The 21,219-nt window shown below is 40.8% G+C and overlaps 2 protein-coding genes across 4 annotated transcripts; one reads left to right on the forward strand and one right to left on the reverse strand.

Moving 5' to 3' along the window:
• Positions 1–857: 857 nt before the first annotated feature.
• LOC115756963 (NF-kappa-B-activating protein) lies at positions 858–5,037 on the reverse strand. Its single transcript, XM_030696968.2, has 2 exons — positions 3,138–5,037; positions 858–1,235 (listed from the first exon to the last, which is right to left on the reverse strand). The coding sequence occupies exon 1, from the start codon at positions 4,954–4,956 to the stop codon at positions 3,145–3,147; it is 1,812 nt and encodes a 603-aa protein (XP_030552828.1). The 5' UTR covers positions 4,957–5,037; the 3' UTR covers positions 858–1,235; positions 3,138–3,144.
• A 6,026-nt stretch (positions 5,038–11,063) lies between these two features.
• LOC115756962 lies at positions 11,064–21,106 on the forward strand. 3 transcript variants are annotated; one of them, XM_030696962.2, is made up of 9 exons: positions 11,064–11,200; positions 11,360–13,419; positions 13,968–14,109; positions 14,183–14,265; positions 14,845–15,083; positions 16,604–16,690; positions 17,533–17,632; positions 18,509–18,722; positions 18,843–21,106. In XM_030696962.2, exons 2-9 carry the CDS (start codon positions 11,518–11,520, stop codon positions 20,384–20,386), a joined length of 4,311 nt encoding a protein of 1,436 aa, XP_030552822.1. In that variant the 5' UTR covers positions 11,064–11,200; positions 11,360–11,517; the 3' UTR covers positions 20,387–21,106. The 3 variants fall into 3 exon arrangements, with proteins under 3 accessions (XP_030552822.1, XP_030552824.1, XP_048138232.1); XM_030696964.2 differs by having other exon boundaries at positions 11,077–11,200; positions 11,365–13,419; XM_048282275.1 differs by having other exon boundaries at positions 11,077–11,200; positions 11,365–13,419; positions 13,971–14,109.
• The last annotated feature ends 113 nt before the right edge of the window (positions 21,107–21,219 follow it).

A 21,219-nucleotide genomic window follows, 5' to 3' on the forward strand; every position in this document is an offset into this window, starting at 1 on the left:
GTCGTAGGTCCCTCGTTCGTGGTTATTCTAACAATGCTACATTTTATTACAACCCTACGTGGAAGAATCTTTCAACAACCGCCCTTCTTACTTGTGGGTTATTGGTCGTTCTTCAATTTTATTCTAACAAGATCGCCTCAACTCGTTAAGTTGCAATAATCATCATTGGGCTCATCAGACCAAACCTAAAAACTCCGAATCCCGCATGTCACCAGCAGCGACCACTCACCGACTATCGGAGCTGCTCTATCCCGCAAGATTTACGACTCAACAATCATAATCTTTAAATAGCTCTTGGAGCATACTCAATTCTTGCTGTCTAAACAAGAACTTCAGGCTTCTGTGGCCGTTATGAATCTCGAGTTTCTCGCTATAGAAAAGCAATGCCACCAATTTGAGAACGATGACCATTGTTGCGAGATACAGCTTAAAGCCTTAAACCGTAGCTCAGCACGAGCTACTGTTCTTCCATTCTCCATGAAAAAACACACCTGAGCCCTTCATGTGAAACATCACCACAACCACCAAATGCCCCCCATCACTCGATGCCAGCGAGCAAGGGCACCACTATTGTGCGAGGGCACCACTAAACTAAACAGATATGCTACTGTCTAACGGAGCCGATATGATAGTTGGGTTTGCCCATTCGGCCTTCTGCGTCACTTCCGCCAAAGCGTCATCGAGCAACATCAACAAGGAGAAAAGATTTAACTCAAAACACCATACTAGGCATCAAGAAACAAGATCATAGGTTTCCAGCCCGAAGATCGAACCGCTTCCGATAGCCTCTTGCGCCAATAGTTACCTGTTACAGGTGGCCAGGAGACTCGTGACACGAAGAAATCGGTCAGGTGTCGTAAGAGTATCGAACACCGAAATCATAGAAGGGAAGGAGTGTTAAATATTGTTGCTGACTGCTGAACTGTAGTATGAAAATATCACGTCACTCAAAAGGCTAAATAGCTATCGCAGCAAATGCAGGAGGAACAAGTTAAGAACACTAAAGTAGTCAGAGACAGTGGCTTATTTCCTTCCGTGCTATAGCCAAAGGAAGTATATTATAACAATCTAGTGAAGCAGACGTTTCCGTAGGATGTATGCTGCTACTCCATGCTTGAACATTCCCGTCCAGAGACACGCTGTCACATCGAAGAGTGAGAAGCAGCTTGATCAGACAAGGTACGGATCTCCGCAGCACCACCATCAACAAAGTCCTGTGATAAAACCGCCGATCCCTGACCCAGAAAGACAATTGATCAGGGATACATCAGCTTCGGAGTTTAATTCGAGCCATATTATCAAAGAACCTAACCAACAGAAAACAGGAAACAAGGCTACTGGCCAATGCTCTTGACGGAACCACACAATAACTGAAAAAGGAAAAGCCTATGGTAATATTCCTAAGACCGACCGTCAAATGGGAAAATGTCTTGTCTAGTGATTCATAATTGATCACTTGGTTTAGTCACTTCAAAGACTTCTTGTGAGAGTTTGGCCCACATAACTCTAGCTAGATCGTTAAGCTATGCATCCTTCCCTAACCATAAAAAATTAGCCCCATTTGAGAGATTTTTTAAGTTCCGCTGAAGATGTTTCTACTTCATTGCATTAGCAGCGGCATCCAGATTTTCATAAATCTGGCTAGAAAAAAGATGAGTTTGGAAAATTTTGAGTAGTAGTTTTGGATCCGCAAAGTCTTCTGAATGAGTTACTCGCCAACAGTTTTCATTCTTAAAGTCTAAAGTTCCTTCACAAAGTTCACGAAAACTCACCCCAACTGCTTTGCCAAGATAGTTATTCTCCATGCCAATCAATCTATTGCCAAGATATTCTTAAGCCTAAAGTTCCTTCACAAAGTTCACAAAAGCTCACCCCAACTGCTTTGCCAAGATAGTTATTCTCCATGCCAATCAATCTATTTCCTATGAACTTACCAACGCCATCATTCGTTAACTTAGTAAATATTGCACCGTCTTATGTATCACAACACAATCTCCATGACAGACCAAAAAATATTGAGACATGCTTAATTTCTGACTGATACTTCACTATTATTTAATAAAGCTAATAAAGGGAATGAAAAGAGAGACTCACCTACCACATTCGGAAGAAAAAGAAATACTCTCATGTCCACTTTTGTTCCATAATCAAAATGACAAAAAGATGGAATGAAATAAAGAGGCTTGTTTCAGCAGATGAACAAAATACAGACAGCAAGTTACTGTCTCTCACGACCACAAGTAGCTTTACCATAAAAACATAGATTGACCTTAATAATGAACTCCATATTCTATCTGCATTCAAATTGCCTCTATAGACAATATGTGGCTTCACCAAAATTACGTGGCCCTTGATATTCAAAATTCCAATAAAGGAGGACTCCAACCAGATTGTCTTAAGCTGGTGTGCAGAACTTTTTTGCAAGACCAAAACTAAAGCCGATTTAATGATTCTAACAATCAAATTCAATCATAGTCGCCCTCGCCACCAGGTTTCACATTTTGGTCAAATTATTTGCCATCAAAAATAGAACATTCGATTGGCAGACATTGCAAGTTCTGTAAATTGCAGAGTAGAACCCAAATAAAATTTATACTAGTGTAGTCAGTTCAACATAGAAAAGCAACATCTCGCCTGATAAAAAAGTGACATTCAGAATTAAAACATCAAATAATCATAACTTCCGGCTACATATAGGGTCTCTCAAATTTGGACCAGTCATGGATATAGCCCATCGGGTTTCCATAATCTCATAACATGCATATTCATTACAGAAATATCATGCAAATTACAATGGCAATAAAAAACACAACCAGAAGTCATTTGACAAGTCAATTGCATTGCCCTCACAAACACCTGTACATTCATCTCTAACCATCAATTGTTGTATTCTTTAAAAAAGCAAATTATGATGCAGGTCCATGCAAGACTCCCATTCGAAAGAAAATTTAATGATCCCTCATCGAGTTCATTTCAATTTAATAAGAGCATCAAAGGAGAGATACTAGAAATGCCTCAACTACATAGCAACAAAGATGAGTCCAAATGACCAGAACGGCGACAAAGTCGAACACATGCCACACTAATGAGGGCATCACATAGATTAGACATGAAATAAGAAGAAAACACGAACATACATGTTCATCAAGCCTCAGGACCATCAGCAGCTTTTGCAGCAAAAGGATCATGAGTAGGGCCAATATCCTGCCCAATATGACGCTGCACCAACCGCTGCAAATCAGCCATGACCTTATGCTCCCGCTTCGCCTTCTCTTCATAGTTGAACATGGCCAAAGCTCGCTTGTCTTCAGCGCTATAAACCTGGTTTTCTTTCCTAATACGAATGGCATTCATCCTCTGGTGCCTGCTACCACTCATCACATACCCAAGACTCTCAAACTTCTGAATCTCCTCCGCAGAAAGGCCGACTTCACCTCTTCGTGGGATACGCTTCCCTTGCTGCACATACTGCGCAATAGCATCACCTTCACCAGGCCTAAGAGCCCCACCATAACTTATATGCCCCTCAGCTCTCGGCAGTGGCATGGGACCAACCACCGGCTCGTTATCTAAAGCGGGCTTCTTCTGGGACTCGATCATCTCCTTGAACATTAGTGCTTCCGCATTGATCTCAGCCTTGACCTCACTTTCTACACCATTTACATCAAGATCAGATTGTGATCTCTCACTCGGATTAGAAACATCGCCATCATTCTCAAGAGTTCTCTTACTCCGACTACTACTTTTCTTGTGTGATCTCGATGAGCCCTTCCCCTTCTTTGGTTTGGCATCAGAATCCTCAGCTTCACCATCTTCACCCTTGCTATCATCAGATTCACTAAATCTCCTCTTGCTTTTCCTACTGCTTCGTCTTCTGCTACTTCTTCTCCCACTCCTCCTCCCCCTACTAGACCTTTTCCTGGATTTTTTCTTCCCTTTTCTATCCTCTTCATCATCTGATTCATTCTCACTCTCAACCTCCGATTCACTATCGCTATAGTGCTCTCTCTTGCTCCTTCTTTTAGAACTCAACCTCCTCTTCTTCCTCCTCGAAGTGGAATCCTCCGATTCGCTTTCACTTTCACTCTCCAATTCACTCTCAGTATCATCCGCTTTGCCACTCTTCCCTTTTGAAGACGAGCTCCTACTCTTCTTCTTTTTCTTCTTCGATGCAGTATCATCAGAACCACTTTCCCTCTCGCTCTCAGGTTCACTCTCACTTCCAGACAATTCCCTGCTCCTGTGCTTGGAACTTGACCTCCTCTTCTTCTTCCTCAAACCGGAACCACTCGGCTCTGACTCGGATTCACTGTCACTCGACTCCTCGCTATCAGACGTAGATTTTCCTTTCCCCTTCTCTTTTCCATTCTCTTTCTCGCTCGAGTCGCTCTTCTCCAAATCTTCCCCGTACTTCTCATCAATCTCCTCTGCTTTCTCCTCCGATTCATCCCCCTCGTATCGCGGTGGGCTCGGGGTGCAATTCCAGATACAGAACTTCAAGGCTTTCCTCATCTTCTGCCTCTTCAATCTCCTGTAATCCTCAGTGCTCAGCCCCTTCAGCTCCTCATCGGAATCCGACTCCGAGAACCTACCGTTGCCCCTATAATCGCGATCGAGATAAGCTCTCTTCTTCCCGAAGTTCATGGGCAAGGAATCTAGGGCTCCGTCGGCCCTAGGGCTCCTCCTGGAGTTCGAGTCGCGCGGCGAAACCCGCCAGGGCCGCCGACTCGAGCTGTCGCGGCGGTCGTCGTAGCGATCGTACGAGGGGCTGCGGCTGCGGCCGCGGCCGTGGCGATCGGGCTCCCGGCGGCGGTCGTGGCGGTCGTAGGAGTCGTAGGAGGGACTGAGGCGGCGGTGATACTCGGCGGAGCGGTCCGATTCGGGGGTGTAGCGGCCGTTCTCGCCGTAGGAACGGTCTCGGCGACCGGAGACGACGCCGGAGTACGGACCTCCCATCTTCGGCTTTGGAGAAGGATGGATTCGGAGCGTCGGCAGTGTTGCAATTGGGAAGAGAGAGGATTTGGATGCAATCGTCAATTTCACAGGATACTTATATTTTCAATCTTTATTTTATGGTGCTTGAAATTATAATTATCCATTTAGATATTACTTGCTACGCACGCAGGGTTCGAAACTTCGAATTCATAATATAATATTTTTCTTAGCCATTTAATGTACATTTTTCTATTTCTTGGTTTTATTTTTTATTGAGCATGTTTATGTACAAAAGGTTTAGGCTTAATTTGAATTTGAAAAATAATTCGCACTACGGTACTTAGGCTCCATTTGTTTAGTCAAAAATGCAGCGTTTTTTAAAAATATTTGTCAAGAAGCCGTTTTCCAAGAAAATAACGATATTTTTCGACGTTTGGCTGGAACCTAAAAACAAATGGGAAAATATCTTTTGCCTTTTGGTATGAAAATTTTGATTTAATTTCCTCGTCAATTCATGTTAATAATTTTCTTATTTTTATTTCGTATTTTAATTTTTTATCTTTTCCTTTTTTTTAAAATCAAATTTTTTATTTTTTATTTAATATGTTTTTCTTTTTTCATCTCTTTGATCGGGGCTGTCAAGCAACCGGCTACTAGAGAGCTCAAGCCTCACCATGGGCCGATAATGCCTCGCCTATGACGGGTCGCTAGCTGTGGTCGTGGGCGGCCACCGGCGGAAGAAGAAGAGAACAGAAAAAAAAGGAAAAGAAAAAAATTAATAAAAAGAGAAAAGTTGAAAATACTTTGAATTTTTAAAAATAAATAAATAATGAAAATAAAGTAAAAAAAAAAAAAAGAAAATGTGAAAGAGAGGATAAATGATAGAAGAGAAAAATATTTTCCTCTTCTCAATAAAAGAAAAATATTTTCCATACTTTTGAAGGAGTTTTTTCCATGGGTAGAAAATATTTTCCTTAACTATCTTATTTTTCGCGAACCAAATATCGAAAAATTCAGAAAATATTTTTCTGAAAGTTGTTTTTCACGAAACAAACAAAGCTTACATGTCTATAATTTTTTTTTTCATTCTTTTATTTGCCTCTTCAACAAGAGGTTGGTTTAGTCTTGTTTCAAATTACTTGCATTCATTTATGTCGCGGTTTTCTTTTCACTCTCTTAGGATGCGTTTGGCAACCATTCCGATCCAAAAAATCAATTATGTTCATTAGACAAGTTTTCGATAATCGGAACGCGTTTGTTAACTATACATAATTTTTGTTCTCATAACAGAAATGTGTTTAGTAATGGCACAAAATTTTTATTCTCGAAACAAAAATGCATTTGGTATTTGCACAAAATTTCTGTTCCCATGAACAATTTCTCTTCTTCTTTTTTTTCATTTAAGCCAAATAATTATGTCTTATCACTATAACGTCAATCGATATAGCATCATTAATAAAATAAATACAAATAATGCATAATCCATAAGTAGTCTATTTATTTTATGGAGCATACAGATATATGCAAGATTTTTAAGAAATAACATAGGCAATTTATACTTAGACTTTTGTCACGAATTTACACTTAAATTAGCTTATGAAAGAAATTTGAACAATCTCTAGATTGGTCCATGATGGTGTTGATAATGTAAATACGGTTGAACATAAACTCAATGGTACTACTCCACGAAGTTCGCACTTAAATCGCTTGGTACGATAGACAAGAATGTTGCAAAGTACTTAAAAAACAAGATTACAAAAGTCAGAAATACAAAGAGTCATGGAATTGAACAACAAGTAGAGATATCAAATGAGTAGGTCGGTTCGGGTTTGGGACGAATATTGACCCATTTTTATATAGTAAATCTAACAACCTATACCCGACCCAATCCATATGCGACCTGTCCCATATTATTTAAATACTTTTATATTTAATTAAATCATGAAATTTTTTTTTTTTATAATTTGTTAAGAAAAATAATATCGCCAAAATATTTTCATGCAGTATAAATATAGTCAATTATTTTTCTAATTTTTTAAATCATTTTTATTTTATTTTTCACAAAACTTATTTTTTATTTCATTTTTATTTTCTATTTTATTTCCCTTTTTCTCTAGTTAGGCAAGGGCGGACGACGATTGGCGGCAGCAGACGATCGTGATGGAGCTAGGCGATCAAGCGATGGGAGCAGCGGACAAGTGAGAGGAGCTGGCTAGTCAAGCGTTTTTCTTGAGATTTCGTTCTCTCTTTTTTTTTTTTTGGGGGGGGGAGAGGAGGGGGCTCGAGGGGACAAAATGAGAGCCTTCGCTGAGCATTCTTGCTCTGTTGATCTTGTTTTTCAAAAGTGATTTTGGAATAAAGAATCTAACTTTTTTATTATTATTTTGGAACAAATAATCTAATTATTTTTTGTTATTGTTTCTGCTCCAAATCTATTTCCTGAAAAATGATCATATAATTTGTTGATCAAACATAAATGTCAAGGGAACAAAGTGAGGATTCATTAGGGATTCTCGCTTTATTGGTTTTATTTCTCAAAAGTGATTATGGAACAAACAACTTTTTTTTTTATTCTTGTTTTTACTTCATATCTATTTTTTGGAATAGAATCATAGAATTTGAGAATAAAATAGAATCTTGTATCATAATTGTTGGGACCGCACATTAGAAGCCCGATACCTTCACTCGGAGAGATTGCCCAAAGAAAGTCCAAGTCTCGGCCCGTCAACATATCTAGTTGGATTCAATGTTGGGCTATTACATATCAAATCTTTCTCGACAATCTAGTTTGACTTTATCATCTAGAGTGTCTAGTGTTGGGCTTGGAGGGTTTGTCTCTGGTTTGCTTTCCCTTAATTCGGGTATTCTTTTACACCAACACATCTCAGCAAGGAGACCAACGAGTCTCAATTTAATACAACGCCCAGTATCCTTTTGCACCCACCTCTTTGAAATCGTGTTTGTCACAAGATTCATTCCTTGAAATATTCACTAAACATCGGAGCAGATTGGAGGGTCACCAATCAACCAATAGCTCTAATACCATTTATTAGATGACCTCTCTAAACTTGGGTTGGTCACTAGATTCCTTCATTGAGATATTCACCAAACATCGAAACAAATTGGAGGGCCACCAATCAACCATTGGCTCTAATACCATTTGTTGGGAGTGTACAACAAAGCCTAAGTCCAAGCCCTATCTTCATTCAAAAATTTAAGCTAATGAGCTATGGACAAATATGATATATTATTAACAGCTCCACACTATACAAATCTTTCGATATGAGACTTTTTTAATACAACTCATACACGCATCCTAACAATAATGGCCTAAAATACAAAAAAAAAAAAATCAATCATAAATATTTCTAAGGTAATAATAAATATTTAGATTAGAAAGGTGATGTACTGGCAAATACAAAAAGACTCTTATGATGAAAGTACAAACTCAAAAGCATATCTAAAGAAGGGTATTATTTTCATTAAATACATCGAATTAAGGGAAAATTTTAAATAAGGATTTGGAGCGCTCTCATTTTAACAAATAAATGCTCAAAGTGAACCTTATTTTAAAGAATGGCTTGAAGTGCTCTCCTTATTTCAAAGAAGGGCATGATCAATGACATTTTCATCGCTTTCTTTTATTTTTTTTATGTATTTCCCTCCGCCTCTCGCCCAGACCTAGCGAGGGCCAGCCTCAGCCGAGAATCGGTTGTCTCGATTCATATCGCCCTTACCTGCTTGCTCCGTGGAAATTGAAGCGATTCTCCAATCTCGGGTGGGAGAAACAATTCAGATCGCACGTACGAGTGATCAGCGAATTCGCAATGAACATCATCAAATCAAATTGGCGACCTTATGAGAGAACGATGATGAGATGAGCCACGATCCAGATCTGCTATCGAGGTTCATGTCATCGAGCGCCGATTTGGAGTTCCGGGACTTGGAGGAGAAGAGGAAGTTCCGGTGAGACATCGTCATAAGCTTTGTTCTCGCAGGCAACGTCAACGGCGCTGACCTGGTTCTTCCGGCTAATCGCCGAACACCCATTGTGCGAGCGCAAAATCCTCGAAGAACTATCTCAGCGGCGTCCACAATGTCGGAGGTGAAGGTCTTCAGCTACGACGAGCTAAAGAGCCTCCACTACCTGCATGCGGCGGCGACCAAGTCCATGCGGCTGTTCCCTCCCCCCAAGGAAAAAAAACCCCCCCGGTGTCGATCAACTCGAGAATGACGGTGGATGACGACGTGTTGCCCGACGGGACCAGCAAGGGGAAGGGATGGCTCGCTGATTACTCGGCCTACGCGATAAGGAGGAGCGAGGAGGTGTGGGGCCCGGAGTGCAGGGAGTTCAAGCCGGAGAGGTGGTTGGACGACGGTGATGGGGATGACAAGAGCGACCAAGACGATGATCAGAACGTGCGTTTTGGGCCGTCCGACCAGTGGAAGTACCCGGTGTTGCACTGTGGGCCCAAGATGTGACCGGGGAAGGAGATGGCCTCCGTGCAGATGAAGAAATAATAACAGAATCGAACTTGCAAATTCATACCAAGGCTTTGCTTTTGTGGCGAAAAATGAACGAATTATAAAGCACTTTTTAAAAAATAATTATTTATATTACTTAAAAAAAATGAATGAACGAATAATATTTTCATCATCCGCTAAAATACTCTAACATATATTATTATTATTGATAAAATTAAATAGTTTCCATCAACTAACTATTTCAAGCGGTACGAACAACTATTTTTGACGAAAATATTTTCCATAATTTTCTATAAAACAAACGGAGCGAGGTAGCCCTTTTTTCCACAAAATGAAGAAGTCGATTTTACGTGATGATCGAATCTCCAAACCACTTGGACTGTATTGTCTAGCTACGGGCATACCTCCTCAGAGAGACTTTATGGTTGTTACAATATTGGTGTGATCATGGAGATGGGCTCGCCAACTTCGAGCCTTTAGATTAGGTCTCAAATTGAAGGAAATTTATCAAAAAAATCACGGACGCATTGTACGATAATCAATTCAGTCTTAACCTTTCAACCCGACCAATTTAGTTCTAAATATTTTAACAATTTATCAATTTAGTCGTTCCAATCAATTTTGACTCGACATTGATATCATAGAAGGCGGCCATCCGACGTGACATGACTAGCAATAACGTGAACAATTTTTAAATACAATTTTCGAGTTTTGTTATAAATTTATTCATCGGGATCTCGGCAATGGTTGGCGACCCTCATCCGTCCACAGGCTATGGTCGCGACATACTCGTCGATCGGTAACGAGGGCCGTTGTGGTCGATAACGAGGCGAGGGCCGCAACGCCCTCGCCAACAGCAGTCCTCACGTGTGGTAACGTCCGATATAACTTTTTTTTTTTTCCTTGCCTGTTCATGAGTGGATTATTCCGGTTCAAACCAAAACCTGAGCCAACTAATTTTTGTCAGACTTACCAATGATTTGGTTCCTCGTTTTGGTATCCATATGTTCTTCCTAGTGGGGCTAACATGCCTAGAAATGCCCAAAACCAAAGATTTCCTTCTAAAACAGGCCCATCCAAACGTGGAGGGAAACAGTGGCTATGAACGAAAGAAAATCATATTTGGAGGGAAAACTAAGAACATTCACATTCCTCCCCGCCCCATTCCACGTTAGGCCCACATTACTCCAAGAACAAGCTTGGTATTTAGTGTTCGACCGCCTTTTCAATCCGATATTCATCCGATCATGAAAATATTTATCGCTTAATCATGGTAGGCAACGATGTTCGCGCGTGATTTCGCCGGTGAATTCGAAATCATTGCCGCCCGGACTCGGATTTACATGAGTCTCGTCAAGACATGATTTGGCAACAAACCCGACGGTCGGATTTCGGTTACCGGAGTTCGTTACTCATTTTCGTGCCGAAAGGTAATGATTTTTGAACTAGTTCCGACTTAGAAGATTGTTATTGCTAAACAAAAATTGCAAAGAGGGAAACAAAGACAGAGTAAGGAGTTCAAAATTCAGTCCAAGACGACGTTTTGGTTGGCCGAGGTTCCGAGCGTTAAAAACTTAAACCCTGTTTTGTATTTGGGTTTGTCTTATTAGTAAAATCCCCCCAAAACGATGCTCCCTCTTTAAACCCAACCTCTCTGTCTCTCTCTCAAATTCGACCCAAATTCTCGTCGACATGTCCGTACGGAGCGGGTTCCTCCGCACCGATTCGCGCTGCTTCGTCGCCGGACCGTACGGCTGCTGCGACATTGCTGCGGCCACCGGTGAGAGCTCTCGTGCATCGCCTTTCGATTTTGATCCCGCTGTCTTTGTGATCGTTTTTGCTTCAGTCCTCCTGTTTCGGTTTTCTTTGTTATTATTTTTCTTGTGGGTTTGAAATTCTCTCTCTTTTTAACGTTTCGGATTTCGATTTGCTGTGATAGGGCAGTAAAAGTGCTGGCGCTCGGTGAGTGATTCTCCGATTCTAGTGGTTATTGTGGCGGAAGCTGGTCTGTTCACGATTTCTGTGCCTTACATGGCGAGATCGTCGTGAATTTGGAGCAGGTTTTCTCGTGGGTTGACAGTTTTTGTGTGGGGAAGGATGAGGGACGGTTTGAGATCCGGCAAGTTGCGGGCGAAACCAGAGAAAGGTGAGCTTGTGTCCGGAAAAATGCTTGTTCAGAAGAAGCTGGTCAACACGATGCCTAAAGGTACTGACTTGGGCGATGAGAAAACGCCAGCTTTGGCATCCGACAATGGGGAGGCATGTGAGGAGTCATCAGTCCCATTGGAAGATGGAACCATAGTGAGTGACAAGATGGTGATTCCGGGGAGCAAATGTGGTGAAGTTGTGTTGACAGGTGAGGGTCTGTGCAACGGTGCACTGGAGGATAGCAGGAAAAGGAGTTGGGAAAGTTGTGGAGAAGGGACTCAGTGTCATGAGCCGATTAAGAAAATTTTGAAGGAGGAAGCTTTAGACGGTGGAGTGCACTTTGTAGCACGAGTTTTGCGGTCACGGACTGTTATCAGTAGTGTGGTCGGGAAAGTAGGAGCAAAGGCCGAGAAGAGAGCTGCTGAGCTTTTGCAAAAGAGAAGAGAAGGTCCTGGGTTTCAGATCGTTACTGCACAGGCTGAAGAGGATCGGGTTTCTAATTTGGTTGAGCCATCTTTTCAGAAGTTGAAGCGGAAGCGTGGCAGGCCACCTAAGTTGCTTGGAAAGAAAAAAGGAAAGGTTCTTGGATTGAGAAAAAATGAAAGGATTTCAAAAACCAAACATAGTGTGAAGCAGACTTCTCTTGTCAGTAGTTCAAACAGAGGTAGGAGATCAAACGGGAATAGATATAAGGTAAAGAGGACATCACCAGCTAAAAAGGGAAAACATGTGGACTTAGAAGTGGGTGAAAATCTGCCTTCATCAGGGCCGAGTTTGAAGTTAGAGAAAAGTAGTTGTAATGAGCATATTGTGACCAAAGGACGGAAACGGAAAAAAGATGGAGAAGTAGGACTGAGTAGACGTGAGCAGAAGGGTTTAGTGAGAGACCGAGTAGTTGAGTTGCTTATGAGCGCAGGTTGGACTATTGAATACAGGCCTAGGCAAAATAGAGAATACAACGATGCTGTTTACTTGAGCCCTGATGGAAAAACTCACTGGTCGGTGACTCTGGCTTATAATGTTCTTAAAATGCGTTATGAGGCTGGCGATGCTGAATCTAAGGCTTACAAGACTGGCTTTGTGTTCTCACCTATACCAGAGGAAGAACTTAGTATACTAAACAAGGTAATCACAAAGAAAAGGGTGGGAAAGAAGAAGGCCAGTAGTAAAATTGCTGGAGCAATCAAGAAGAAGAAGCACAAAGGAAAACTCAGATTTGGTGCAAGTGCAAATAAACAATCCCAAGGAAAACGTAAAGGAAAAACTTTGCTATCTGGGAAGGAAAACATGAGTGGTGCAACTAGAAAAGGAACACCATTGTTGATTGGGACTCGCAAACGACGAGAGACTCAAGACAGAAAGAGATTTGCTCTGTTGGTCCGCAATTCTGACGGGACGCAACCAGATTCTGAAAATTATGTTCTATACAGTGGCAAACGGACTATATTAGCATGGATGATTGATCTGGGCACTGTCCTAGATAAAGGAAAGGTCCAGTATTGGCATCCGGAAAAGACGCTAGCAAAGCTTGGGGGTACAATCACAAGAGATGGTATTCGTTGTGATTGCTGTGGTGAGGTGATCACAGTTTCTGAATTTGAAGCTCATGCAGGCAGCAAGCTTCGCCAGCCACTTGAAAACATATATTTGGAGAATGGAATGTCTATGTTGCAGTGCCAGCTGGACTCTTGGAAAAAGCAGGAGGAAACTGGGCAGAAACGGTTCCATTTTATAGATGTTGGTGGAGACGATCCTAATGATGACACTTGTGGCATCTGTGGAGATGGAGGGAACTTGGTTTGCTGCGATGGTTGCCCATCAACTTTTCATCAAAGCTGTATAGATATACAAGTATGTTTTGCAGACTGTAACTTCTTGAATTTCTTTTACCTTGTGCTAGTTGCATTCTCCATCTGTACCTTTTCCTCTGTGTGTATGTAATGCATGCTTCCATTTCATGAAAAGAACTTTTCCACCTTCATGCTTATTAGCTTTTTCACACGTAGGTTTGGTTGATGGCTGATGATCTAATCATGCTGTCGGATATTTATGAAGTTTGTTATCATGAACTGAGTTTATGCCCTTAGATTTCCGGCGCTTAGTTTTCTGCTGAACGTTCTTTTGACTTGGTCGGATAATTTAACCATGTGTGTAGTATGTCAAGCGCAGTTGGAGCTTATCATTTGTAGTCGCTAAGTCGGCACTCTGTACACTTGAGTTTCTGTCGGGAATTCCCACCCTTTCTCATGTTCATGTATTGTGTCTTTTTGCTTGCCCATCTGCTGTATATGCAGCTGAAGAAGGTTTTGATAGCATTAATATTCTATTTTATCTTGGATGATCTAGAATTAATTTGTTACATTAATGAAGATGCACTTATCCTTCCCTTTTTGTTGCAGAAGTTTCCTTCAGGTGATTGGCATTGTTTATATTGCTCCTGCAAATACTGTGGAACAATTGGTGAGAGTACAAGAGAAAAGGATAGTGATGAAGATACAACATCTTCTGCATTATTCAAATGCCAGTTATGCGAGGAAAAATGTAATCATATCGTGTCCATTTATGCTCTTTTTTGTAGATTGGCTCAGCATTTTAACAACTTCTGTTATTGCAGATCACAGCACATGTGTACTTGCCGAGGATGCAGTTGAGGGTGTTCAGATCTTGTCTTCCTTTTGTGGCAAGAGCTGTCAGAAAGTACTTTATTTCCTTCTTTCTCCAAAGAAGTAAATACGCTAGGAGAGTCATTGCTACTTGCATCAGCATCTCCGGAAATTTGTGATGCACTCAATGTGACTCTTTTTGAACTTGAGATTTAATTCATTCTTTGTTTGTTTTAAGTGAATCTTCCGCCATCTGTTTTAGAGTGTCCACATAGTTAGCTCAATTCAAGTGTGCAAGAAGATTGTTAAAACAACTTTTAAGAAGTCTTGTGTTCTTTTTGAGTAAATGGTAATAAATGTGGCACGGTTATGAAAAGGATGTATTGGAATTATTTGGTGCTCACGTGTGAGCCCTGTGTTTTATTATACTCATTAATTGTTATCATTCAAGAAATTCCAGTTTTTTTTTTTGAGAAAAAAATGTTAACTACGGCGTTTTTGCTTCTTGCATATCTTCTGTTTATTAGTTGTTTTCCTACAGAGTGTGAGGTCCATGTTGGATTTGGTTACTCATTTACTTCTTGCTGCATGGCATTTTTCATAAGCTATTTGTACTTAGTGTTATATCTCTATACCATGTCTTGAAATGAACTGTGTGCCGGTCCTGTGCCAGCTGTATGAAGATATTGGGATGCTTCTCGGTGTGAAACATGAACTGGGGGAAGGATATTCATTTACGCTTGTGCACCGGTTTTTAATGGACATAGACATCTGTTCCACTGACATATCAAGGAAGGTTCAATGCAATTCCAAGGTAGCTGTTGCACTGTCCGTAATGGACGAGTGTTTTTTGCCTGTTTCCGACCACAGAAGTGGGATCGATATGATCCATAACATTCTCTACAATTGTGGGTAAGAATGGCAAACTTCATTTGTATTTGTATTCGACTAAATTTAGCACTCTTATCTGAACAATCAGGTAATTAGTTTCATTTTTCATCAGAAGGTCAGGGATGTTGTGGATTTTGTGCTTTTAAGAAGTGTACCTCATGTTCAAGTATGTCCTGAGGGTTAAGTTTTCCAGTGATTGTTTAAATTCTATGCACAGGTGGGTTAAGAATCTGTTTGGAGATTGAGGACGTCAGAATGTGGTATCGAAAAGGTTAATTTATTAGGTGAAGGAAACTACATGTAAGGAAGGTCGAAACAAATTCGGCAAACAAGTAATGTGAGATACTTCTTTTTACCCTCTTCTATGCAAATCGGACAAAGGATGGCCTGTGGAATTGATGATAAGGTATAAAATAGACGAACCACAAGTGAAATGAAATTTTAAAGAATTGAACGTGTTAAGCCCAAAAAATTATGCTATGTGGAGCGAGATTCATGTATAAGGTGCCTCGGCAAATCTTGTGGACAAGCGATGTGGCATACTTTAACGAAGGAATTAAAGAACTTTAAAAGTGGCTCATTTATCATCAAGGTTTTGAAGAGATGTTTTGTAAAAAAAGAAAGCAGGACAAGCATGAATGCCTTGTATTCCATAAAGGCTTTTTATTTTTCATGGCCTGGCTTGTCAGTGCCTAGCTGTGCTCCATGGTATGGACGAGAAATTTATTATGCGAATTTACTCCTTCCCCACGACATGTGAGAGCCAAATAGGAGCATGGCCGCGTCATTAGGTAACCATAGATGAAGAGTGCATTGGAACGCAATGCATTCACAGAAACCGCAAATTCCATATATCGTAGAAGAATTGAATGTCCATTCTTTTATTTTTAGAAAGTGAACGGTCACGTTCCTTCAATTTTATACTATTAACTAGTAGTGTTCATTGACACTGGAAGATTTATTTCCCTTTTATTTTATCATTGGTGATATGAACGAGTTGCATTCTTGTTTCTTCGTGCCTTTTCGTGCTTAATTTAATTTTATCATTTAAAAACTGAGAAAAACTGCAATGATTCGAAATTGCAAGTATGGGTGTCGATTGTGCTCTTGCTTTCTTTCACGACCTTTTTTGTACTTTCTTTTGCCCACTCATATACTCTTTGTGCTTTTTATTTTTGGAATAGAGACAACATGGTGGCTCTGTGGTCATTTGCTGAGGCTTGTCCCTCAAAAAATAGATTGCTCTTTATTTTGTGGTGGTTGCAGGTTTTTAAACTGACAAGTTCTCTTAGGTGCATTCCTGTGCTTTTCTGATGTGACTGTCGGAGTCTTATGCTTTCTTTGATTGTAGAACTAAGGCAGCTTACATGATTTCTTTGCTTTCTGATGCGACTGTCGGAGTCCCATGCTTTCCTTTTTCAAATATAAATTACTGGACACCTCATATCTGATACATTCATCAGGAGGACGTTTACAATCTCTTCCCAGTATTATTGTCAATATATTCGATGTATGCTAAAACTGAGAATTGTCATCTCCAGGTCAAATTTCAGTCGGCTAGATTTTAGTGGCTTCTATACAGCAATTTTAGAGAAGGGGGAAGAGATGATAGCTGCAGCATCAATCAGGTAAGTTTTGGCTGACTTACCTCATTTCCGCTATCAATGAGCGTTGTTTGTCACAGTAATTAACGATAGTTTTGTGTATTTGATGGTTTGTGGGAATTGAACAGAAGTCAATGCCCTGCAGATTTTATCACTTTGTATTAAAACATTTCAATTGGGATTACTCAAACCTCTGGATGATGCTGAAGTTTGCATATCTGGCATGTGATTTGCATGGAACCAGCGTTAGTTTGTGATGTGATATCTATGGCATCATATCCTGCGTGAGGTCTTTTCTAATATCCCGATCAATCAAAGAGACCTTTACATAGCACTGGATTTTAGTAAATGCAGGCATATGGAATAAGGGAAAATATGCAATTTAGCCAATAATATTACACCTGAAAGGGAAGTTTTCATTTGGTGGAACTATGGATGGAATGCACAGATTAGTTGATGGGTTTGCTCTTTCAAAATATTGTCTGACATGTTTTTTTACTTCCAACTCAATGTGAAATGACATCATGTTTTTGCAATTGCAAAATTTTGTAGTTTGCTTTGTAGTTTGCCCCTTCTAGCACGTTTAAAGTCAATGAAGAAGCATCCATTCTCTAGATATGTATTTTGGTCATTTTGCTAGTCCTCTTTTGCCTTTTGCTTGATGATTTGCTTCCGATGGAGTTCTTTGAAATAAATGATGATTGGCTTTGATTTATTGTGCTTATGTTGCCATCAAAAGTTGCTTGGTTGAAGTGCTTTATGCTGCTAAAACTTGCTGGAAACAGAGAGGTTATTGGCTTGTGTGCTGATGTGTGCTTGAGTTTCTTACTCTGTCTACTGACAGTTTTTATCCACATACGATTTAGGATCCACGGGAATCAATTAGCAGAGATGCCATTTATTGGGACCCGTTATGCATATCGGCGTCGAGGGATGTGCCGTCGGCTGCTAAATGCAATTGAATCTGTGAGCATTTACATTGCAGTTTCTGCTTGTCTTCACATACATACAACTTGGTCGATGCAATTTAGAAACATGTTTTCAAGTCGTCGTGAGAAGTTTTACATAAAGTTTTAGAATTGTGGATTCCTTGCAATGATTTTTTTTTCTTGTGAATTTGGTAATTTTATTATCATCTACGGATTTTCAAAGTTTTAGTGATCTGGAATCTGTTGGTATGATCAGTAGCATTATCCTCTGTTGTAATATGACACTCTACAGACTTATTGGTTAAAAACGATCTGTTGTAGCTGAGAAAGATTTTGCTTCCAGCAGTGTTGCTCGATAACCATTTCTGTCACATGCATAGCCGTGCTCGAATGGGTTGGGGCTTGGGGATGGGGTTGAAGGGGATAGCTTCTTATGCTAATGTATAAATAGTCATATGGTTGCTACATAAATGCGTATATTTTTACTGCTCTAGATGTCAATCAGAATGAATATTATGGCCAACTTGGTAAATTTGGAATTATGCCAGAACCCTCTTTATCAATACGTACCTGCATAGAGTAATTTATTTGTTTGGCCTCTGTTTAGTCCCTTCTGTCTTTATTCAATTTAAATGACAAATGTAACTTTTGAAGCACTATTCCTGGTCGATCTAACATTTTGTGGGATCACTGAAATTTGTTTTGGACAGTTGATGGTTGGTTGATAAGTATGCTTCAATACGGTTAATAAGTTTGCTTCAGTGGAACTGAATTGTTGTTTTTTCTTCTCCATGTAAAATATTTGACAGGAGATATGTTTGTGTGGTTGTGAATCTACATGACTTTTTGTTCCAGTTTATTGTATATACTTGAGTAATCTTTTATGATTAACTTCTGCAAGCCAAAATTTCAGGTATTGCGCTCTTTAAAGGTTCGAAATTTGGTCATACCTGCAATTTCAGAACTCAAGGAAACGTGGACCTCTGTATTCGGGTTTGAGCCAATGGATGTGTCACTTAAGAAAAGCTTGAGAAGGATGAATATTGTGGTGTTCCCAGGCGTAGATATGTTGCAGAAGCTGTTGTTGAATCATGATAATGCTGAAGAAAAAGCAGTTCTTCCTATAGGTAATTTTAAGGTTTATATGAATAAAATTTAACTTTTGTTTTTGTTTCGATTAAATTGTGGTGATCATTATAATTGAGGCACGAACAAGTCCTGATGTGCCCTTGCTTTTCTTTTGCTAGATCTGAATGCTACTTGTGAAGATACTTCTCCAGATGTGAATACAATGGAAGGAACAACTTCTCCTGATATTAATATGATGGGAGGAACACCAGCAACAACCCCTGATGTGCATGATATCAATGCCGCACCTACTGTTGATAAATCTACTCCGTTCTTAGACAGTTCGCCAAATGATACATCTGACATAACAAGTGACAGTGTTGACATCTCAGATTGTTTGGAAGAGAAAAAAGATTTGGCCCAATTAGGCGGGCTTTATGACACTGAAGAGAGGAATGATGTCCATCCCCACAAACTAACTTTATCTGACAATTTTGCCCGTGTTTCAGATGCTGATCTCAATCTGGATGAGGGAAAAGGTTTTGCCGAATCAGATGAGTCTCATGATACTGCAGAGAGGAAGAATGTTCACCTGAACACTGCGCCTTCTGCATCTGACAATAACACCCATGTTTCGGAGACTGATCTCAATCGGAATGAAAGAGAACATTTGGCAAATGAGAGAAAAGATTTGGCCCATTTAGATGAGCCTTTCGATTCTGCTGAGAGGAAGAATGTTCCCGCAAACACCCTGCCTTCTGTATCTGAGAATTTTATTCATCCTTTACAGACAGATCTCAATCAGAATGAGAGAAAAGATTTGGCCCAATTAGATGAGCCTTATGATACTGCAGACAGGAAGACTGTTCCCCTGAGTACTATGCCTTCTGCATCTGACAATTTTACCCATCTTTCAGAGACTGATTGCAATCACAATGGTATATGCGGTTTGCTTCTTCCAATCTCACATATCGCAACTTCGAAAGTGGATGCCAAACTGCGTGCTGACTCAGGCCATACATGTGCAGAATCTTGCTCTAGCTCTGATAGAGCAGACTTTGTGGATCACTTTGCCCTGCAAGAGTGCGCTCAAATTGTAGACGCTGATGTTGATTGCAAAAGTAATCCCACTGGCGGCTTTCCCACTTCTCACACTGGGCATTCTGAAGTAAGTTCTGGAGATGCTGGCGCTGAAAGGCAGGTGTCGGCTTCTGCAAATGGGTCCACCTGTTCGGAGAGTGAGACATTTCATGATGCAAGGGATGATATGCTGAGCACTTCTGAATGTCTTTCTGATTCAGGTGGAAAGATGCTTTTGGATGAACTCAAATCCTGTAAAGGCACGCACCTAGTGAGCTCTGCACCTTCCGATGGGTGCACACCATCAACAAGATCTTGTAATCAGCTTCTGAAAGTGACGCATAGCAATCACTTGAATGAAGTCTGCCCTTCAGCTGATGAGAGGTCGAAGGTTGTTGCAAATGGTGGTTTCGCAGTTCCACCTGTTGACTGCAATCCTAGTCCTTGTCAAGCTAATGGAGTGGTTACATCCCAAGGATTGGTTGACTCTGATTGCGTCGATGTCCGGAATCAAGAACCTTTTGAGGCTCCCAAGAATGGCACTGAGAAGCCCCATTTTCTCTCTCCGACCAGCAATGGACATGGGATATCCTTTGGGGTCAAGTCAGACTCGAAGAAGCAACCTGTGGACGGTATCCACTAGTCAAATCGGCGACTGACAAACTTGACTCTGCTCTCGGTACTTGGATTTGTGATAGATACTGATTGCCTTTCCAATTCTTACCCGCTAGCTGACTTTAGTGACCAGGTGCGGCTGCTCACTGTGCGCATGTACGGTGATGCCTGAGGTTATGCCGGGATGGTGGGAACTTGCTAACCAGCATAGGTAACGTTCTAATCTAACTAGATTTCTTCCTGCTCCTGCCTTAGCAAAGCAGGAGTGATTCGCGCGAAGGAGCTTAGGTATTGTAGCAAACTTTCTGATGCCGTATGGTGCTCGCCGAGAGCTTTACAAGGACCGTGTCCATTGAAGGACAATGAGGGGGTTTTGATTTCGGAGTGTTAAAAAGATTCGTGATTTCTCACAAAGCTGAGTTTTTTAGAGTCACCGAGAGATGTTAATGTCATCCCATGCGCTCCTGTAGATAAGAGTGAGATGCTGTGGTTTAGCTTCTTGGTTGCTAGTGCTGTGCTTGTAGTTGTGGACACAGTGGCTGCTTGGCTCATGCTTTTGAGTTTTGGATGCAGCCTGTTTACTGTACATAGTGATTTTAAGAGTAGTGCCCGTTACAGATCCCCCCCGGTTTTCCTTTTTGCACAACCTTTTTTGCTGTACCTGCGAACAGGTCCTCTCTTCTCTTTGCTGCTTCTGTCTCCCATTACACAGATCACCTCCAACGACGGTAGAGCGATGCAGGTGATGGATAGAGAAGAACAAGAAACAGTTGAAGTCTTTCTCTCACATCAACATCAGTTTGGGGGCAGCTTTAACGTGTGTCTTGAGTTGTGATCTGCACTTTGCAGCTTTGACTGTCT

The sequence above is a fragment of the Rhodamnia argentea genome, chromosome 1 (assembly GCF_020921035.1).
Source record: "Rhodamnia argentea isolate NSW1041297 chromosome 1, ASM2092103v1, whole genome shotgun sequence".
Classification (NCBI taxonomy): Eukaryota; Viridiplantae; Streptophyta; class Magnoliopsida; order Myrtales; family Myrtaceae; genus Rhodamnia; species Rhodamnia argentea.